Genomic DNA, 18,185 nt, shown 5'->3' with positions numbered 1-18,185 from the left:
ATGGCTCTTAAATCTACCATCTCCAATCTGCTCCTGTGTGCTCCTTCACTATCTCCTCCTCCCTCTTCTACCTCATTCTCCCTTTCTCCCACTTCAAATCCTTCTTTAAGTCTATCCTCTCACATCCCCTCCCGCCAGGTAGAGATTGGAGTCTAATCTCAGAGGACAGGCTGGTCATTAGAAAGAGGGATTATCCCGATCCCCAGTGGAGCAGAGAAAAGGGAGAGTGCTCAGGGAGAGACAGAGAGATATCCCCACTTGAATAATACACAAACCCACACAAGCCTCCACCCGCCCATCACATGGGAGACTCCTGGAAGAACCCAGCACTCGGGCTCCTGGCCCCCGTCCCCTTCCCAGGACAGTCCCAGTGCGGCGCTTCTCTTGGGCTGATCTAGCGCGAAGACATGATCACACTGTCATTTTATTGAAACAAATGATCAAAGACTTGAGTTTCTGGCGTGAGAATGTAGCCAAACTATCTAAGCAGAGGCTTAGCAAGAGGGCTGGGGCAGGCGGAGCCCTGGCCAGCAGAGGCTCAACAAATGGGAGGACAGAAAAGGCTCTTGTCCAGCATAGGCTCAGTCAGAAAGGGTTTGGGGGCATAAAGGGAGGAGAGGCCCTGCCCAGCAGAGACTGAAGTGAAGGCCAGCCGTACACTCCATTCACACTCGGCCCCACATGGTCAGTGCGGCTCAGGATGCATACAGAGATATGCTCCATCCACGCAGCAGGGGGCACCAGGTCTCCATCTATTCCGGCACAGCCAGCAGTTGTGGCCAAAGTCTGGCTGTTAATAGAGGCATAAGGTTACCTCCCCCACCTTGTCTCTCTAATATCCTGGGACCGACAGGGCTACCACTACACTGCCTACATTACCAGAGGCATGTCGACTTCCCCTCCCGCCCATCCTCACCCCCCACAAGTGTCCCAGAGCCCATGGGAAATTGGGTTGCATTTGAAATGTCCCACCAACAGCGTAATTCCACATTTTCACCTGGGCGCCTTGCTGTGGATTCTACCTTCTCACCCTGTGCCGTGCTCAGCAAGCACTGACCCACCAAGCTATCGCTAGCTGCAGCATGCGGCCCCAGGGCAGTCACTGCGAAGGAGAGAGGGAGCGCCCAGGGCTCCTTGAGTGCCCCCCCACACAACACGAACTGAGGGTCGCTGGCCTGAGTGGGACCCTTTGGGTGTGGGAGCTCAGACAGGCCGTGGGCACCAGGAAGTGTCCGGGTAGAGAAGGCAGTGAAGGGATTGGAACCTGCAGGAGAGAGAAGGAAGGTTAGACGTATGCTGTCACAGCCGAATGAAGAGGCGTGGGAGGAGCGCGTCTCCCTGGTGCCCCATCCCACACCAGATGCTCTCGCTCTGCACTGCAGCTAGTGCTCTACACGTACGCCTCTAGACTCCTAAATTTCACAAGGACGTGAGGACGGTTAGAGGTGAGCCCTGGATCCAGACCCAACCAGCGGCAATGTGGGCCCAGCTCCCGCCAGGGCCAAAGCGAATGCCACAAACAACAACAGGGAAGGCAGGAGTCCAGCTCCAGCTACACAGCACTGCCAACGCACTTCACTCCTGAGCAGCAACCTGCCCCTGCCCACGCCCTATTCCAACTCTGTTTTCATAGGAGTCTCTGGGAGCAGGCCAGATGAGCCAGAGACTCAGGGACCCACCTGGAGGGATCATCGTGCTGAGAGAAGGGGCCGGCCAGCTCAACAGTGTTGAGTTTCTTCTCGAAGACACCATAGCTGAGGGTGACCTGCAGGGAAAGACCATGAGAAAGGAAAGGGGGAAGTTAGGGAACAAGGGGGCAGCTTTGGCGGCTCTCAGCTTTTATGTGCCTGGGCTATAGACGCTCCCATCACCCCCCAGCCGGGAGCCACTCTACAAGCTTTGCGTCCCACACCCAACTCCCCACTGCTTCTCCCCTCTGCCCAGGCTGGTTTACAGGGCCAGGCTGCAGGTTTTCACCCTCTCCTCACCTCCATTTCCTCCATGTCTCCAGCCCCCATCTCACCTAAGCCTCTCCCCCTTCCTCCATGACATGCAGGGCTATATCGCATGGGCCCCACGGGTGGGCAACAGGCACTTCCCCGGCTGTGCTGCAGCTCCAGAGGGGAGGGCCCTCCCCCTGCTCTTTGACTGGCAGCAGTTTTACTGGCTAGTTCATTGCCTTTTCATCCTTTGCCCATCATTGCAGAGAAGCGTCTAGGGATGCATTTGTCAGGAAAACCTCATTGAAATAATGTGCGGTTGATTCAATCAGGGTCACAATTACCGCCGGAGTGACGTGAGTCATCGCCCGCCTGCTCCGCTCCTCTCCCCCCGCTCCCTCCAAATCTCTTCTCCAACCTCTCCTTCTCCCTTCTCACTCCCCTTCCCCACTCACCTGCTGCGGGAGCTGGGGCCTGGGTATCAGCTGCAGGTTCTCCAGGTGAGAGTGGAAGAGCGTGTTGGGGAGCAGACGCCCGCCCAGTTTGCACTCCACGATGTAGCCCACGGTGCAGTCGTCCGGGAGGCGGATGAGCTCTGAGGTGCTCAGGAAGTTACTGCCACTGGAAAAGAATGGGCCGCATTGATCAGTGGGGAAATACAGACATCTAATGGGATCCCCATCTTGGAGCGGGATGCGAGATCAGGAGCCAGAATCATCCCTGGGTAACGTCACTGACCTCAGAGATTCACGTTGCCCTGGCTGTGAAGAGGCACGTGGCTGCCCAATTCTGTCTGTTTGCACTGCAAGAACTTATAAACAGATACCCACTGACATGCCAACTCAGCTCAACGTGCATGCAGTGCCCAGCACAGGTGGGGCCTCTAAGAGCGACCACAACACAAATACATGCCCTTACCTACCTGCTCTTGCACACTCACAGCTGGGTAGGCCTGCACTGTGCCCTCTCTCGCACACTCTCACATACATTCACACACCCCCAACTCGTGCATGATCTTCCATGACATCCCCCTGGGTTTCTGATGCTCACATATCTACTGGCTTCATGGCTCACCTGGCCCAAGGTGCCATCTTGACGGCCAGCCTGCGGCTGATGCAGAATCCCGCCCCTCCAGTAGCGAACCAGAAGCGCACGGACCTCTGGGGAGGGAAGAGCAGAGAAAGGGAAGGGGCTGAACAAGGGGTGTCACAGCTCCTGTACCTGCAGGTCTCAACACCAAAGCACTGGCCATTAGATACACACACAGACCCAGCTATAACCCACCTTCTGCACCACAACATGGGGTGGCACAGAGGGGAGCCTGTCTTCACGGCATCAGCTGGTCAAAAATGCAGGACAACTGTGCTACTACCATAGGACCAGAATTCTTCCCTCAGCCCAGTAGCAAAGAGATGGGAGACATGAGGAGTCCAGAGATGAGGGCGGATTAGCTGAACATAGAGGTGGAATTCTCCCCTCACTCAGAGAAGGGGTGGTCCCGCTGAAGCAAAGGCGTCCTATTGGTAGAGCAGTATGGGATGAATCTCTTAGCAGATGGGGTTCCCACTGAGGAGCAGCATAGGTGTGACTGCCTCTCTCTCGCTCTCTGGGCTGTGCATTGCTCAGACTGAGCCTGCACATGCCGTTGTGGTTGTGTGACACAGGACCAGAAAGGGTTAAGCAACTTGCAGGCTAATTGACCCAGATTTAACCGTATTAGTAGATAATGTTTCTGGTTTTGTGTGTTTACATAGATATTGCTAGAGGTGAACAACGTAACCAAACAGTTCCTGCTTATCACTGTATTCTGTTAATTCAGAGATCAAAAGGAGATATTAACAGTTAAAGGAGCTGTGACTGGAGTGATATCACTGTCTTGATTTCTCTTTGGAGAAAATAGCAAATCACCTGCAAATGGTGAGAGATAGGCAATTGCCTTATGTTAATCCATGTAGCTAATTACCAGAGATGTTTAGGAAATAGGAGGTTACTTCAAAGACACTATTGTTCACTCAAGAACTGCATGCAGTCAAGAGGCTGCCCTGAAACTGTATAAAGGGCTCTTGGGAGCTGATCCTTTTTATCTCAGATCTGCTTATGCTGCATCGGGGAAGTTTGAGCCAAAAGATTGAGATCTCCAGTTCCATTCTGGGTCACCCTGATACTGAACATTGGATTGAACCTATGGACTAATTCTGAAAGAACTCTGCAATTCTAGAGCTCACCGTCTCTACTATGAACCTGACCTAGGGACTCTATTCATGTCCATATGTATAATGATCTTTTAACCAATATTCTCTCTTAACTTTTTTTAATACATTTTAGTTTAGTTAATAAGAATTGTCTGTAAGCGTGTATTTGGGTAAAATCTAAGCTATTCATTAACTTGGTGGGCAATGTGTCCAATCCTTTGGGATTGGTAGAACTTTTTCATATGATGAACAAGATTTTCAATAATCCTCATCATATTTGACTTAGCTGTCTGAGTGGGAGCCCAAAGGCTGGGTTGCTTTAAGGGAACTGCATTCTTGGCTTCTGGGTAACCAATAAGATATTATAGAAGCTGTTTTGTTGTGAGCTAAGTATTGGAATAACCACCAGTTTTGGGAATTGTCTGCTCCATTCTTTATAGTTTGCCCTAATTGAGCAATCTCAGCATGGCCTCCCTGGGACTCTGGTCACAGGTTGCATGGGACCAGATTGGGTCCAGTGGAGGCCAGGCCCAGAGCCCTCCTCTTTTGGGGGTTTGACAAGACATGTGGTCAAGAATCATCAGCTCCCTTCAGAATCCCCAGTGAGCCAATCAGCTGCTTGGCCCCGTTGCTGTGGGGCAGGATTTACCGTCTGATTGTTGGGCATTGTTTCGGAGGCGTGGATGGGCCGGTTCAGGCTGGGCTTCCCAATGTAAACATCCTGGGCTGGAGAGTAGGAAGACAAGAGCTTCAAGAGGGCCTTTGGGTTTAGGTAGTTATCATCATCCAAGTGGCAAAACCAGCTGACAACATACAGGAAGACAGACAAGAGGAGGTTAGGTCAGGAGGCTGCTTCTGACTCAGCTTCATGTCACAGGCCTTATTGATAGCGGTCGTGTGCAGCTACACGCTGATGGCCTTGAATCAGCACCTCTGCAAACTAGACCCTTCTTCATCCTTTCCCACTGGAACTCCACTCAGTCACACCAGCAGCCACCGGTTGGCAGTGACAGCTTCCCATCCCTACCAGCCTGTGGTGGGAAGTTCCCTCCCACGCCCCTGCGCGCAGGTGTGAAGGCCACCCCTGTGTGCTCACCTCAGGCCGCTGGCCAAGAACGCATCAAACTCGGCTGCCATCTTGCAGGAGAGGGCTGGGTGGCTATGCTCTGCGGAGCAGTTTGTGAATACCACATGGTCACCTGCGGGGAAAAGAGACAAAGCTCCTGGTCACTGCACTCTGACCCCACCCCACTCGCCTGGCCTGGAACAGGAAAACCCTCCGGCCAGAGAGAGCAGGAATCAATCACTGTGTTAATTCAGTCTTGGCCTTCTCACATTCACACCCTGCTCGCCAATGGGGTCCCCACGTCTCTCCAGCCTATTCCCACCCCACCCTTCTCTCTGGGTTCTATCTTCCTATTCATGCAGCTCTTTGCTTCACAACCCACATGCTGCTCCCCTAATTGAACACCATCCTTGCCTTGGAGGGGACCCTGCTGGGCTGAAAGGGAAAATGCTTGTCTCTGTGGGTTTTCGATCCCAGATTTCTCCCCACACCAGCAAGACACCAGCAGGAATGAGCTCACTCATCACTGATGGTGGCACTTAGTCTGCGCCACGCAAATGATCTGTTGAGGTGCTTGTGGGCGCCTCACAAGCATTAATGACCTTCTCAGGAAATCAGGCTAGAGATGTGGCATTCCCTTCTGGCTGTAGACTCTCTGACAACAGCACTGTGATTCAAGGAAGTACCATCCTCCCCATCCTGCAGATGGGAAACTGGAGCAGCCAAAGGGGAAGTGGCTTGACACAGGAAGCCTGTTGCAGAGGCAGGAACTGAACAGAGCTCTTCCAAGTCCCAGCCCAAGGGCCTTAACAACAGGACCCTCCTACCCACCGGTGTCTGGGATGGAAGACAGCGGTGCCCGACCCTCGTGTTACCACCCAGCTGTTCTTCAGGACAGCTGGAATGCCCGCAGCTTCTCCCGGCACGTGCTGTGCCAGTTTCCTGTCTCCCTCCTTTCAAAAGGCAAGCCCATCCCCCCGACTTTTCAGAAGGGAACTAAGCTTAGCTGAGCCTCGTCCCCAGAGTGAATCAGCGTCACTCCTGCTGGGGGCTCTGCGGGGTTCATCCTATCACACAGATCCAGCAGGGCACCCAGTCATGTGTGGGAGGAGGAGAACCAGCCCTCACTCAGGGCCTGATCCAAAGCTCACTGGAGAGTTGGGGCAGGGGAGCTGCGTGATAGGAAAGGCTGGGTTACCCATTCTCTTCTGCAGGGCTTCGTCTTCTTCGTCAGTAAAGACGTAGGTCTGAGAAAACAGGAGAGAGAGGAGAGGGCGAGGTTACTCCGAGGCCCGGTGCTGGCTCCATTTCTGGCCTCCCAAGCTGTCACAAAGCCACCCCCCTCCCCATTCCGGCCTGTGCCTTTGACATCCTGCGGCTGCCTCCTGCTAGGCTGAGGGAGGTGGGAGATGCTGCCCCAGCTCCCTGCTCACCCACCTCTCCTGCTTCTCTTGCAGGGGTGGTGCCGTGGTGGGTGGATAAATAATCCTCTTAGAGCCCTGTGCCCTGCTCGCAAAAGGCAGGCACAGATCCTACAGCCCCCTCCTCCTTCAGCCGACACCAGCTGCAGGCCAGAGAGAGATTTCCCCTTGGTTCAGGGGACTGAAGGGTAGGGGCTCAAATCCTGGGCCCTCCTTTGCAAGAGGCAAGGGGAGCTGGGAAATCTGGAGGTTAGCTTCCCCCAGAGCTGGGATCCCCTCCTGTGTTCACACTGGGAAGGTTCCCTGACAGCCAGGGAACCCAGGAGTCCTGGGGTCAAAGTCCCAGCAGTTCTGAATTCAATGGGGCTATGCTGACTGACACCAGCCGAGGACCTGGGCCCTGGAGTCTTGTTTTCTTCAGAAAGACCCCCAGTAGCTGGCCAGTGCAGAAGAGAAGCCTATTCTGAGGGCTTCGTTACAATATGCACCCTTGTTACCTGCAGAGTCTGGGGACCTGTTCTTGAGCAAACTCCCCCCACTCCCCTCTGGCCCTGCCACCTGGTGAACGGAGAACTCAGGCAGCAGGACAAGGGAGGGGAGGCCCAGCTTTGGGGTCTGAATGATGTCAAGCCGCAGACGAAAGCAGCAGCTTTGTGGTCAAAGGAAACATGGGTTAAGAGGGGAACATCTGTTTGTGTGTATAGCAGTTATAGTCCCCTGCTGCTTCCCAGCCCCCACCCCTCGGGTCCATCCACCCCCCAGCCTCCAGCCGCCATTCTGTGATCACGGCCAGCTGAGAAAAGCTCCCCTCATGCAGAAAATGTGCTTTCAAGGAACTAAAGGGCCTGAAAGAAAGAGACACAAGCCTTAAACAATCTCCCCACCAGCTGCCCGCAGGCTGGTTAAACACAGCGCCCGGGCTGGGGGCTGGCGGGAGGAGGGGGAGAGTACAAGGGCATTCAGACGGGCACCAGTGCAAACGGCTCTGGCACTGGGCCAAGGGAGCCCTATCTACCAGCCCGGGTGCCGCATCCCAGCTCTTGGGCAAGGCGCAGGAGGACGAAGGGGCCAGAACGCCAAAGGGGGAAGCCAGGTTATGAACATTGGAATGGCAAGCCTGGGGGAAGGGATGTGATGAGGTTGGGCTGATGGGCAGCTGGCACCGGCCGATCCATCGGAGCGACAGGCTCCGAAGCAAGAGGGTGCACCAGGCGGTGCCAAGAGTACTGGAGGGGAGAGACGCCGGGGCAGGGGAGGGGGATCCCCCCATGGGCAGTGAGGAAAGCTGCCTCCAGCTCAGCACAGGTGAGGGAGCACTGTTTGACGAGGCAGTGGTAGATGGGGGCCACACATCTGTGGGGTGAGGGTAAGGGCAAGACCGCTCTCCATCCCCACCCCCAACTCTGCTGTGTCTTTCCAGCAGGACCTGGAGAAGCCACTCCAGTGATGTCAGAGTTCTTCCTGCACTACGCAACCCACCCCCCTCACGCCCATTCATGCAGGTCTCTAGTTAGCAGGGACCTGTCTCCCTCAGCAGGGCTGCCCAGGAGGGCTGGGGCAGGACAGAGCCGGGAGGGCCCCCGTTAGAAACCTGGCAGAGGGCATTTGCTCCAGCCCGAAGGTCCGTCTCTCCAGGAGATGCCAGCCTCCGTTATCCACATTGAAGGTGTCTGGAGGGGGTTTGCTGGAGCCTCAAACCACATCTCCCTCACCCCCAGCCCCTGCAGGGAACACCCTGCTACTTCCAGACAGGGCCAATTTGGTGCCACTTTTACCAGCTCAGACAGAGGGAGGGATAAGGTTCCCTTTGGGTTCTCTGGCTAACTGCTGTGTCTGTCTAGGTTCGTACATCCCGCCTGTCGCCGCGGTATCCCAGCACCTATAGCCTGCTTGGGGCCTGGTTTGGCAGACATCGGGGTCAGGCGCAACAGAGCTGGAGTTCAACCACGCAGGGCAGCCCCCCACTCTCAGAGCCCGGGAGCCCCGCTGCTTACCCCGACCCTGCCAGCGCCGGACCGGCTGGAGGCGCGGGGGGAGCGGGCGGAGTCAGCACTGGTGCAGGGGAGCCCAGGGCTGGGGCGGCACCGGGTGCGGGTGGGGTGGGGTGGGGTTGGGGGAGAGCCCAGCGCTGGGGTGGCAGTGGATGTGGGTGGGGGAGGACACTGGTGGGGGGGTGAGAGCCCAGGGCTGGGGTGGGGGGCAGCCAAAAATTTTTTTGCGTGGGGCGGCAAAAAACCTAGAGCCGGCCCTGCCTGGACCATATATGCCCACGGCTGGAGAATAAGGACCAGGCTTTGGGCCTGCACAGCCCATGCTGCCAGTGTGTTCATTAGCAGCATTGCAGTAGTGTGTCAGGACTCCCACCTGGGCCCCATCATGCTTGGCACTGTACAGACAGACACAAGGACAGTTCCACCCGAGAGAGCTCGCGCTCCAGGGTTTAGACACCATGCAGCAGGTGAATAACCTGACAGACAGGAGTGAGGGAACAGGCCGGGATCCGGGGGAACTGGAAATGTCAGGGCCAGCATCAGTGTCCACCTCATGAGATTAAATTTAGTCCTTCTCCTGACAGAGCCAGCCCTGAAAATGCAAACCCATCACCAGGGGTGAAAGCTTGTCACATATTAGCCCTCAAGACAGGCAGCAAAGTCCAGTGCACAGGGGCACCGGCCTGGGACTCAGGATACCTGGGTTCTATTCCCAGCTCTGCCACTGACCTCCTGAATGAGCTTGGGGCAATCACTTCCCTGCTCTGTGCCTCAGTTTCCCCTCCCATCCTTTGTCTGGGTTGTCTATTTAGGCTATCAGCTCTTTGGGACAAGAAATGTGTGTGTGCAGCACCTAGCGCAATGAGGCCTGATCTTGGCTGGGGTCTCTAGGCTCTGCAGTTACTAATAATAAAGATCACAGGTTATCCCGACTCCTGCAAAGCCACCCAGATCTGGCCTTTGGGGCCCCATGGAACAAGGCTGGTCCATTTGGGAGGACCCCAAGCAGATTCTCAGCTCAACGGCAGTGCCACCCAATGTGGCACTGATAACACGGACAGCTGCTGCAAGCGCCTGCCTGTACAGGAGGAGGCTCTGCGGCTTAGCAGCCAGCATGTCCCCAGGCCACAAGACGGGGAAGCTCAGTTAGCACGAGCAGCAACTTGGTTTAGTGGAGTAACTGCAAGACTGAGAGCAAGTGATCCCTGCAGGTTAGTCCTAGTTCTGATCCCAACTCCCCCTGTGCTGGTAGCCAAGTCCCGGCCCTTTCTGCCTTCGTTTCCCCACCCACCGGGCTAACGATACTTGCCTCCCTCATCAGCGTGGGTGTCACGGCGATGAATGAAGGCTGTGGAGTGCTAGCTGGGGGCTCCAATTCCCCACAGTGCACACAAAAGCCTTCATAGGATGGGGCCTGGTGCACTGGGACATCTGGCCCTTGCAAATCGGACAGGCCGGTATTTATTGTGCAAAACTTTCCTGGGGGTAGAAAATTTCAAAAGCAAAGCAGGTTTGGTTTTGCAACATTTCTCTTTTGTTTCCAATGAAAACTGAGAGCTTTTCTGTTACAGTTTTTCCTTTCGCTCCCCTCTCCCCTCCACCACCACCTTTTTCACTGGCATGGTAAAAGGGGGGCGGGGAGGCAAAGGGAGGGGGAAAAGAGGAAAAACTAAAGGTTTTCATTACAAAAAATCCAACAAACGGCTCTTTTTTAAAACATTTTTTGAAAATTCCTTCCCTTCACCCTGCCCCCTTTTTTTCCAGCCAATTCTACTCGCGAAGCTTTCTTACATGTTGGCAACCATACCAGACCTCAGCACCAACAGTGGCACTCCCCTTCTGCAGCACGACCCAGGGGGTTGGGCACATATTTCATAGAATCACAGAGTCACAGAAATGTAGGGCTGGAAGTGACCTCAAGAGGTCATCGAGTCCAGCCCTCTGCGCCGAGGCAGGACCAAGTAAAGTTTGTCTAGTCTGTTCTTAACAACCTCCAGTGATGGGGATTCCACAACCTCCCTTGGAAGCCTGTTCCAGAGCTTAACTACCCGTATAGTCAGCAAGTTTTTCCTAATATCTAACCTAAATCTCCTTTGCTGTAGATTAAACCCATTAATTCTTGTCCTACCTTCAGTGGACCTGGAGAACAATTGATCACCATCCGCTTTATAACAGCCCTTAATATATTGGAAGACTATTATCAAGTCCCCCCTCAGTTTTCTTTTCTCTAAAGTTTTTTTAACCTTTCCTCATAGGTCAGGTTTTCAAAACCTTCTAACATTTTTGTTGCTCTCCTCTGGACTCTTTCCAGTTTGTCCACATCTTTCCTAAAGTGTGACACCCAGAGGCCTCACCAGTGCTGAGTAGAAAAGGACAATTACCTCCTAAGTCTGACATACTGCATCTCTGTTAATACACCCCAGAATGACATTAGCCTTTTTTGCAACTGCATCATATTGTTGACTTATATTCAGTTGTGATCCACTGTAACCCCCAGATCCTTTTCTGCAGTACTACCGCCTAGCCAGTTATTACCCATTTTGTGGTTGTGCATTTGATTTTTCCTTCCTAAGTGAGGTACTTTATACTTATTTTTATTGAATTTCATCTTGTTGAATTCAGACCAATTCTTCAATTTGTCCAGGTCCTTTTGAATTTGAATCCTGCCCTCCAAAGTGCTTGCAGCCCCTCCCAGTTTGGTGGCATCTGCAAATTTTATAGATTTCTCAAACACACACACACACACACACACAGAGGTTCAGGTAATTTGGGGTGCTCCAGAGAATCTTCTCACTCCCCTTAATTCTTGGCGTGGCCAGAATGGACAGGCGTTGGTTATGTTTGGGATAGGAAAAATTGTTTTGCAAGCCCACTCAGAAACACCACGGCCGGCTATAATCATGGTGCCCATGTGCCAGCGCTCAGCCCACATCATAGCACGTATATGCCAAGAAGTATGGTATCCGCTAAGAGCCATTAGAGGGTAGGCGATAAGAGCACTCAGGGCTTGGAGAAGCACGTCTAGAAGGGGAAGTATGATATTTCAGATGCTAACGAACATAGAGGAAGTGGGTTCAAAATAGGACACGGCTTCCTCTGACAAACCGCAACTGACTAGGTAGTGGAAAGCACCAGACAGTTACAGCTCAGCGTGTGGAAGGGAAAACCGCCCTTACCCAGAATGCCCTGTTCTGTCTCATGTGCTCTTTTTCTCTGTACCCCCACAACCTAGCCTCCTCATTTAGGCCCCAATTCTGCAACTGGCTGTGCACGGGCAGACCTGTGAGCCCCCACTGACTTCTGTGGGGTTCTGTGCAAAGCCACTTGCAGAATAGGCACCTGCACTTGCAGCACCACAGGGGAAAAGGGGACCCCAAAGCAGGGAAGCAGCAGTCAGAGAGCCCTCCCAGCACCCCTTCAATGATTGTGAGATTAGCAATGGGGCAGCCACTAGGCACTGATTTAGCAGTGGAGTTGGTACCATGGCCTCTACCGACTGACCTGTTTAAACATAGCCCAATGCCTAGAGTCTACAATGAGCCCCGTGGGGGCTTTCCCTAGGCTTTCCCCATTACGGAGGGAGATCCCAGGTAGTAAATGGTGTTTCCCCCCAGCCATTATTAAGTCCGTTCTGGGTCACCAGTGTGCACTGACCTAATGCACCCCAAACCAACTCTCCAACCTGGATATGAAACTCTCAAGACTCTGCTGGGTGAAGGGGGAAGAACAGTCCAGGTGCCAGTACCAGCACACAGAAACAAGGGCCACACACACAGAGGGGGGCTGAGGAATCGTCACCTGAGCGTGTGTGAATGGATTTGGCGCTCCAGCAAGCGAGAGACTGACTGCACTGAGACAGACATGGGGTGTGCAGGCACCATGCATGCACCCACATGCAGCTCCACTGCACCCCTCCTGCTATTCCAGCCCTGGGCCCCAAACACTCAAACTCGGCTACATGGCACCTCTGTGCCCTTTACTGGGCTAACCCTGGGTTCTCCCCACCCCTCAGCCAGGGCACTGCATCTTGTTCTCGAGAACCCGTGGCCACTCCAGGCCCAGGCAGTCCTTCCTGGGCAGACACTGCCTAAACCAGATGTGGTTTTGTGAGGTGTACAAACAGTGTGAGACGGGAGGAGGCAGCTAGTCTGAAACCACACAAACTCATTCCACTTGTGAACAAAGATCAGCAGTTTGAATCAGGCCTCTGAGGGTGAAAGAGCAGTGCACTCAACCCCGCCATGCCCCACACATGTTTTAACCCCAGCAGCTGTCACCTATGTGCAGCATTGCACCCCTAGTGTAGCTTGATTTAAAGGAGGGTGAACCGCCCCGCTGAGGCTATGCTTAGGTGAGGCTGACGGTTCCTGTCAAATATCCCTCCTCTGCCCAACCCTGTGCGAACAGCCAGGATAAACCCCTGTCTCTCTACAGGGCTTTCCCCTGAGCCTGAAGCTGGTTCAGTCCCAGTTAATAGAGCCCTCCGTCCAACCAGATTGAGGTGTCCCTGTCTCTCTGCACAGTGGAATAGACATGATGTCAGAGACGCACTGAATGGGACAGTTGTTCTTAACCCCCTGCAGCATGACCTTTCTTCAGTATAATGAGTCCCTGGGTCCTTATTCCTCCCCACAGGCATTAGATTCCTCCTGTCCCCTACACGCCCACCAAGGAGGCCTGTTACTGTAATGAACCCCTCCATCCCCACCTCCAAACACACCTGCTCTTTTGCCTTGGATATCCAAGTGTCCAGCAGCAGCTCCAGCCTGGTCTGGTGGAACATCTTGGTTGTCTTCACAGCAATGAAAACCTCTCCAAGCTCCAGGCCTCTCCGCACACTGGAGCCCACCTTGGAAGGGCCTGGTGGCTCTTTCAGCTCCTGTCTCCTGCTGCTGTCTCTCAGCACATCCGCTGGGGACATTTTAGCCTGGTGCTCCAGGATATCCGATGTCCCATCACCAACCCCTTGGTAGCGGACCAACTCTTGAGTGCCACGGTGCCTCATGGAGAGGAAAGCCATGGTGACAAGGAGTAGAGCAGCTCCAGAGAGACAGCGGAGGAGATGCCGACGCATCACTGCCAACTTCCAACGCCACGGCAAGAAGCCCAGCAGGCAGAGGGAGCTTCTTCCTCCACACCCCAGGGTCTGTGAGCCCCATGCTGGCCTCATGCCTCCCAAAGGGGAGGACAGACAAGCTGAGGCCCAACTAGGACATGGCCATGAAAAGTGATGGGAGGGGAGCAGAAAGTGGCAGTGAAATTCTTAGAGAGCCAAACACCAAGGCTGAGAGGGACAATTGTCCCTGGGAATGGGGGCAGCCTCCAGGAAAGAGACACAGGGACGAGGAAGACCTGATTTTCCAGCTGGCAGGACAGGTGACAGGCAGACACCTGAAGGCCAGCAAATTACACAGCCAGAGCTGAACTAACCCAGACCCCAGGCTCTTAGCTGCGAGGCTGAGGGTCCTGGGCGGGAGCCTGGTCAGGGTGAAAGGTCAAGGGTCCAGGAGGAGAGTCCATTCCACGCAAGGGGTTGAGGGTCCCAGGTTTCCAGGAGGTGTGATGGGGGAATATCCAGGGGAGTGACTCTGGTTTCCGATTTGCTGGAGGCAAAGATGCTGACCCAGCATCAAAGGATGCATCAGGACAGGTCCCAGGCTAGAGGCTGATGCAGGCAAGAGGCTGGGGATAGCCAGGTCCGGGGAACGAGCAAGCGAGCTGCCTTCCACCTGCTCTGTCTGTTCAGCTCTCACTGACTCCCTCTAGCTACAGGCACCAGGCTCCGCCCACCCCTTCCTTGGGCACAGGGTAGGCGGGGCCCTTCAGCCTGTGGGGAATCCTGGCTAGCTGTCGCCTCTGCTCACAGCTGCTGCCCTGTGGGCTGCTCCTTGTGTCAGGCCAGGGGAAAGAGCTCATCCTCATGCTAGCTGGGGGCTCCCATTCCCCAGAGAAGACTTCATAGGATGGGGCCTGAAGGAGGAAGTGTCCAGGGACCCGACTCTCATGTCATCAACCTGAGGGGAACATGCTTCTGCCCCCACCCCCAACTCTCAGGGAGCCCCTCAAAACTGAGCCAGGCTGCCGGGGGGGGGGAATTCACCCCACACTGTGGCCGCTTCGCAGTGGCATTGGGGGCCCCAGCAGGCACAAAGCCAGCATAACACCCCTGCAAAAGGCGACGTGCTGGCAGGGCTGGGGGACAGCTGAGAAGGGGAGGCAGCATGGCCAGGAGTTCTAATGCCCTTGGAACTTAGACTGACCCAGAGGAGCCATTGCAGATGGCGTGCCACTGGAGAATCAGGGGGCACATTGCCTCCCCGGTCAGTCTCTGTGCCAGACTCAGCACCAATGCAGAGAGGAATTCCGCACTAAGGGGCTTTCCCAATCCCCCTTCCCAGCTGCCAGGGCAGCTCCAGGTCTAGTCTCGGGTTCTGTAGGGCCCTATGCAAAGTGACACAAAGTAGCTAGAACGCCAGCTTAACTGGCTCACTGCCACTCCTTGCCCTGTTGCAAGGGGGATGGATAAGGCATCCCTACACTCCAGCGATCCCCAGCTGTTGGACCTGCCCCTTGGGTCCATGGATAGTTGGGCATAATTTAGAGCAGCCCCAAGGTTTACAGCCATTTGCGCTCTCCCATTTCATCTGGGGATCTAGCCCTTAGCTTAGATATGTTGCTCACCATGCCATCTAACCCTGCTCAGAGCAGATCGCCTCCACATAGTGCTTAGGCCAATGGTCAGCCATGTACATTACAGCTGTAATGTTAATTCCCGTGGTGCTGAGCCAGTGTGAGCAGTGGTAGGGAAGTTTTGCAAACCACCCCTAGGGAAGGCTAAAGCTAGTGAAGGACTTGGAAATCCACCCCCAACCCGACTGCACGCGCACTCAGATGCACACTCCAGCAGATCCCCTCCCCTGAGGGCAGGTAGAACGGTTTTTCTAAATGACTCTTTACATTAGGATTGTACAAGGCTTTTACGGCTGGTAATTGGTGCCCATGGCTGCTAATGGCATGCCACCTGTTCCTTAACCCATGACTCATTCCTCTACAGCAGGCAGCGTTACCTCCCAGGTCAGGGAATTCGGGCACCCCCCAGGGAGGGTGCAGGGTGGAACTGAAGCCAGGGAACATTACTGGGTTAATGTTTACCTTGGATTCCTCTCTTCTCCTCCACCACATTTGGAACCAACTGGAGCTGGGCTTGTGGAATGGATCAGCGTAGGCCAATGTGACCTCTGAAACAAACCAGGGGGGAATGGAATGACTCCTGGAAGAAGCCTGGGAGAGAGGGGCAGTACTGTCTAGTGGTTAGAGCAGTGTGGTGGTGGGGGGGGTCAGGATCTCCAATGTGCTATTCTGAGCTCTGCCAGACTTGCTTTGTGACCTTATAGAAGTCATCCTTGCCTCTGTTTCCCTGTCTTTAAAATGGGGATAACGCCTACATCTATGGGGTCCTTTCTCATCCACAGCTGCTCCCATATGTCCAGGTGACAGCAGTGGCCCTGATGACAGTTTATGTTCTGCACCTAACAAGAACATCCCCAAAGATCTAGTGTTTCCCTAGCTCTCGTAGAAGGCTCCCTGATGGCTGTATTTGTAGAACCCTTTGAACAGCAGCACGTTCTGTCACGGACTGGTGGGGGCACAGCCATGGCATTCAGAGGTGCACCGTTCTAGTTAGCCAGCCTGGGGATTACTGCAGTGCACGCTCCATGGTGCCTTGCCTTGCCACTCCTCAGGAGCCCCAGCAGGGGCAGAAGATCCTGAATCAGTGTCAGGGATTTCCCTACATCCCGTACCCCCCCCCACTCCCCGATCTGCCCCCCAATAGTCAACTAGTTATAGGCAGTGTTGCCAATTTAGTCATTTTCCACCCCATCCCCCTGTAAATTCCAACACCTCCTCTAATTTCAATTCCTGGGGAAAACAGTGTGTGGCTCACAGACAGCCCCATGGTGCCAATGCTCCAGGCAGGGCCGGCTCCAGGCACCAGCCCAGCAAGCAGGTGCTTGGGGCAGCCAACGCAGAGGAGCGGCATATCCGGCTCTTTGGCAGCAATTAGGCGGTGGGTCCCTCACTCCCTCTTGGAGTGAAGGACCAGCCGCCGAATTGCCGCCGAAGACTGAAGTAGGGACGGTAGAGCTGCCACAGATTGCGATCGCGGCTTTTTTTTTTTTTTTCTTTTTGCTGCTTGGGGCGGCAAAAACCCTAGAGCTGGCCCTGGCACCAGGAGCTGCACTGGCTGCCTGTTAGCACTTGGGTGCAGTGGAAGGTGTCGGTTTTGACCTCTAAAGCCCTCAGCAGGCTGGGTCCTGTGGTTCTGTCACAACTGCACTCAATGGCGGCACTGGAGCGACCATCTCCCTTGCTTCAGTGGGAGGGGGTTGCTAGCAGGGCAGTCTCCAGGAGGAGTCACCCTTGGGCTGGTCCCACAGAGGTCACTTTGCAAGAGGCACGCTGGTGGCAGCAGTGGCGTCCCTGGGATGGGTGGGGTGAGGGTTCTGAGGGGAGTAGAGGGGGCACGCATCTGGACGAGGGTGATGTCTCTGGCTAATGCTTGGGCTACATCCTGTACTGTTGTAGGGCCGCTCCGGGAGGTTGCTCTAGATTTTTGTGGCTGTAGGTAAAGACGCAGGCACTGATGTAAGAACAAATTACCTCATCCCAGGGAAGCTGTGAGGATCAGCGGGTTCATCTTTGCCCAGAGCTGGAAAACCACAAAGCACTAGCTCAGGGCTAAGCGTCGTTATGGGGACACAAAGGGGACTTTGGCATTGTCTAGCCCATCCTCTGCCTGGGCCCATTTCCCACATCCTGCGAAAGCAACAAGCATTCAGCCTCTGCCGATCTCTGCCTCTCCCAGCCCACACTGTCCCAGTCCTGGGGACATGCAGACCTGCATCCAGGGCTGTCCTCCCTTCATGCTGCTCCCCATCACCCCTAGCATGGGGCTGTGCAAGGGGGCCCCAGGACTGCCTGGCCCACACTTTTCTCCAGCTTTGTGTCTGCCTGCACATACCAGCTCCAGTGCTGTCCATCCTCCTTTTCAACCTCTGCAGGTCCCCCGGCACTCCCCAAGCATCCAGCTTCTCCCAAGTGCTGAAGGACTCCGCAGCTCGGCCAGCAATTGCTCTGCAAAGCAGCCCTGGCACTGATGGGGGGAGGGCTCTCCAAGCTAACCGCACGCCTGAGAGTGCTGTCACTCCCAGAGGGGTGCTTCTAACGCCAGGCACGCTCCCAGGAGTGTGCTGCACAGACACCGCCTCCTGACCCCCTCCACTCCACTCCTCTCCTTCCTTCCCTTCATGTCTGTCTCTTCACCACTCTGCTTCTCTGTTCTCCCTTTTCCCTCAGCATGTGAGAGGAGGGGGCAGGATGGGGGGGAGGGGCTGGATTTCGGGCACAGCCGGTGCCAGCTCCAGAGTCAGAGCGGTGGGGTGAGCACAGCCTCTGTTCGAAGGGTGAGGCAAGCCCCAGCCTTCCAGCAGCCCCACTGGCTCTCCCCTCTCCTATTGTTCCCCTGGAGAAGGACCCAGATGGTGGAGGCCCCAGACTCCCGGAGGTAACCGGAG

General features: G+C 54.9%; 1 protein-coding gene across 1 annotated transcript; it reads right to left on the bottom strand.

Moving 5' to 3' along the window:
- Window positions 1–406: 406 nt before the first annotated feature.
- On the bottom strand, window positions 407–14,322 carry MFNG (MFNG O-fucosylpeptide 3-beta-N-acetylglucosaminyltransferase). Its single transcript, XM_054016254.1, has 8 exons — window positions 13,331–14,322; window positions 6,397–6,445; window positions 5,229–5,331; window positions 4,782–4,935; window positions 3,015–3,100; window positions 2,396–2,561; window positions 1,680–1,765; window positions 407–1,264 (listed from the first exon to the last, which is right to left on the bottom strand). The coding sequence occupies exons 1-8, from the start codon at window positions 13,778–13,780 to the stop codon at window positions 1,204–1,206; spliced, it is 1,155 nt and encodes a 384-aa protein (XP_053872229.1). The 5' UTR covers window positions 13,781–14,322; the 3' UTR covers window positions 407–1,203.
- Between the last annotated feature and the right edge of the window lie 3,863 nt (window positions 14,323–18,185).

The sequence above is a fragment of the Malaclemys terrapin genome, chromosome 1 (assembly GCF_027887155.1).
Source record: "Malaclemys terrapin pileata isolate rMalTer1 chromosome 1, rMalTer1.hap1, whole genome shotgun sequence".
Lineage (NCBI taxonomy): Eukaryota > Metazoa > Chordata > Testudines > Emydidae > Malaclemys > Malaclemys terrapin.
This window is presented reverse-complemented; position numbering and strand designations above follow the sequence as displayed.

What these genes read in the sequence shown, in the direction of transcription:
- MFNG (XM_054016254.1), bottom strand. Translation starts at nt 13,780, where the DNA reads ATGAGGCCAGCATGGGGCTCACAGACCCTGGGGTGTGGAGGAAGAAGC. An exon ending in TATCCAAGGCAAAAGAGCAG is followed by an intron (nt 6,446 to 13,330) that starts GTGTGTTTGGAG and finishes CTGTTTTCTCAG; the next exon opens with ACCTACGTCTTTACTGACGA. An exon ending in AAGATGGCACCTTGGGCCAG is followed by an intron (nt 2,562 to 3,014) that starts GTGAGCCATGAA and finishes ATTCTTTTCCAG; the next exon opens with TGGCAGTAACTTCCTGAGCA.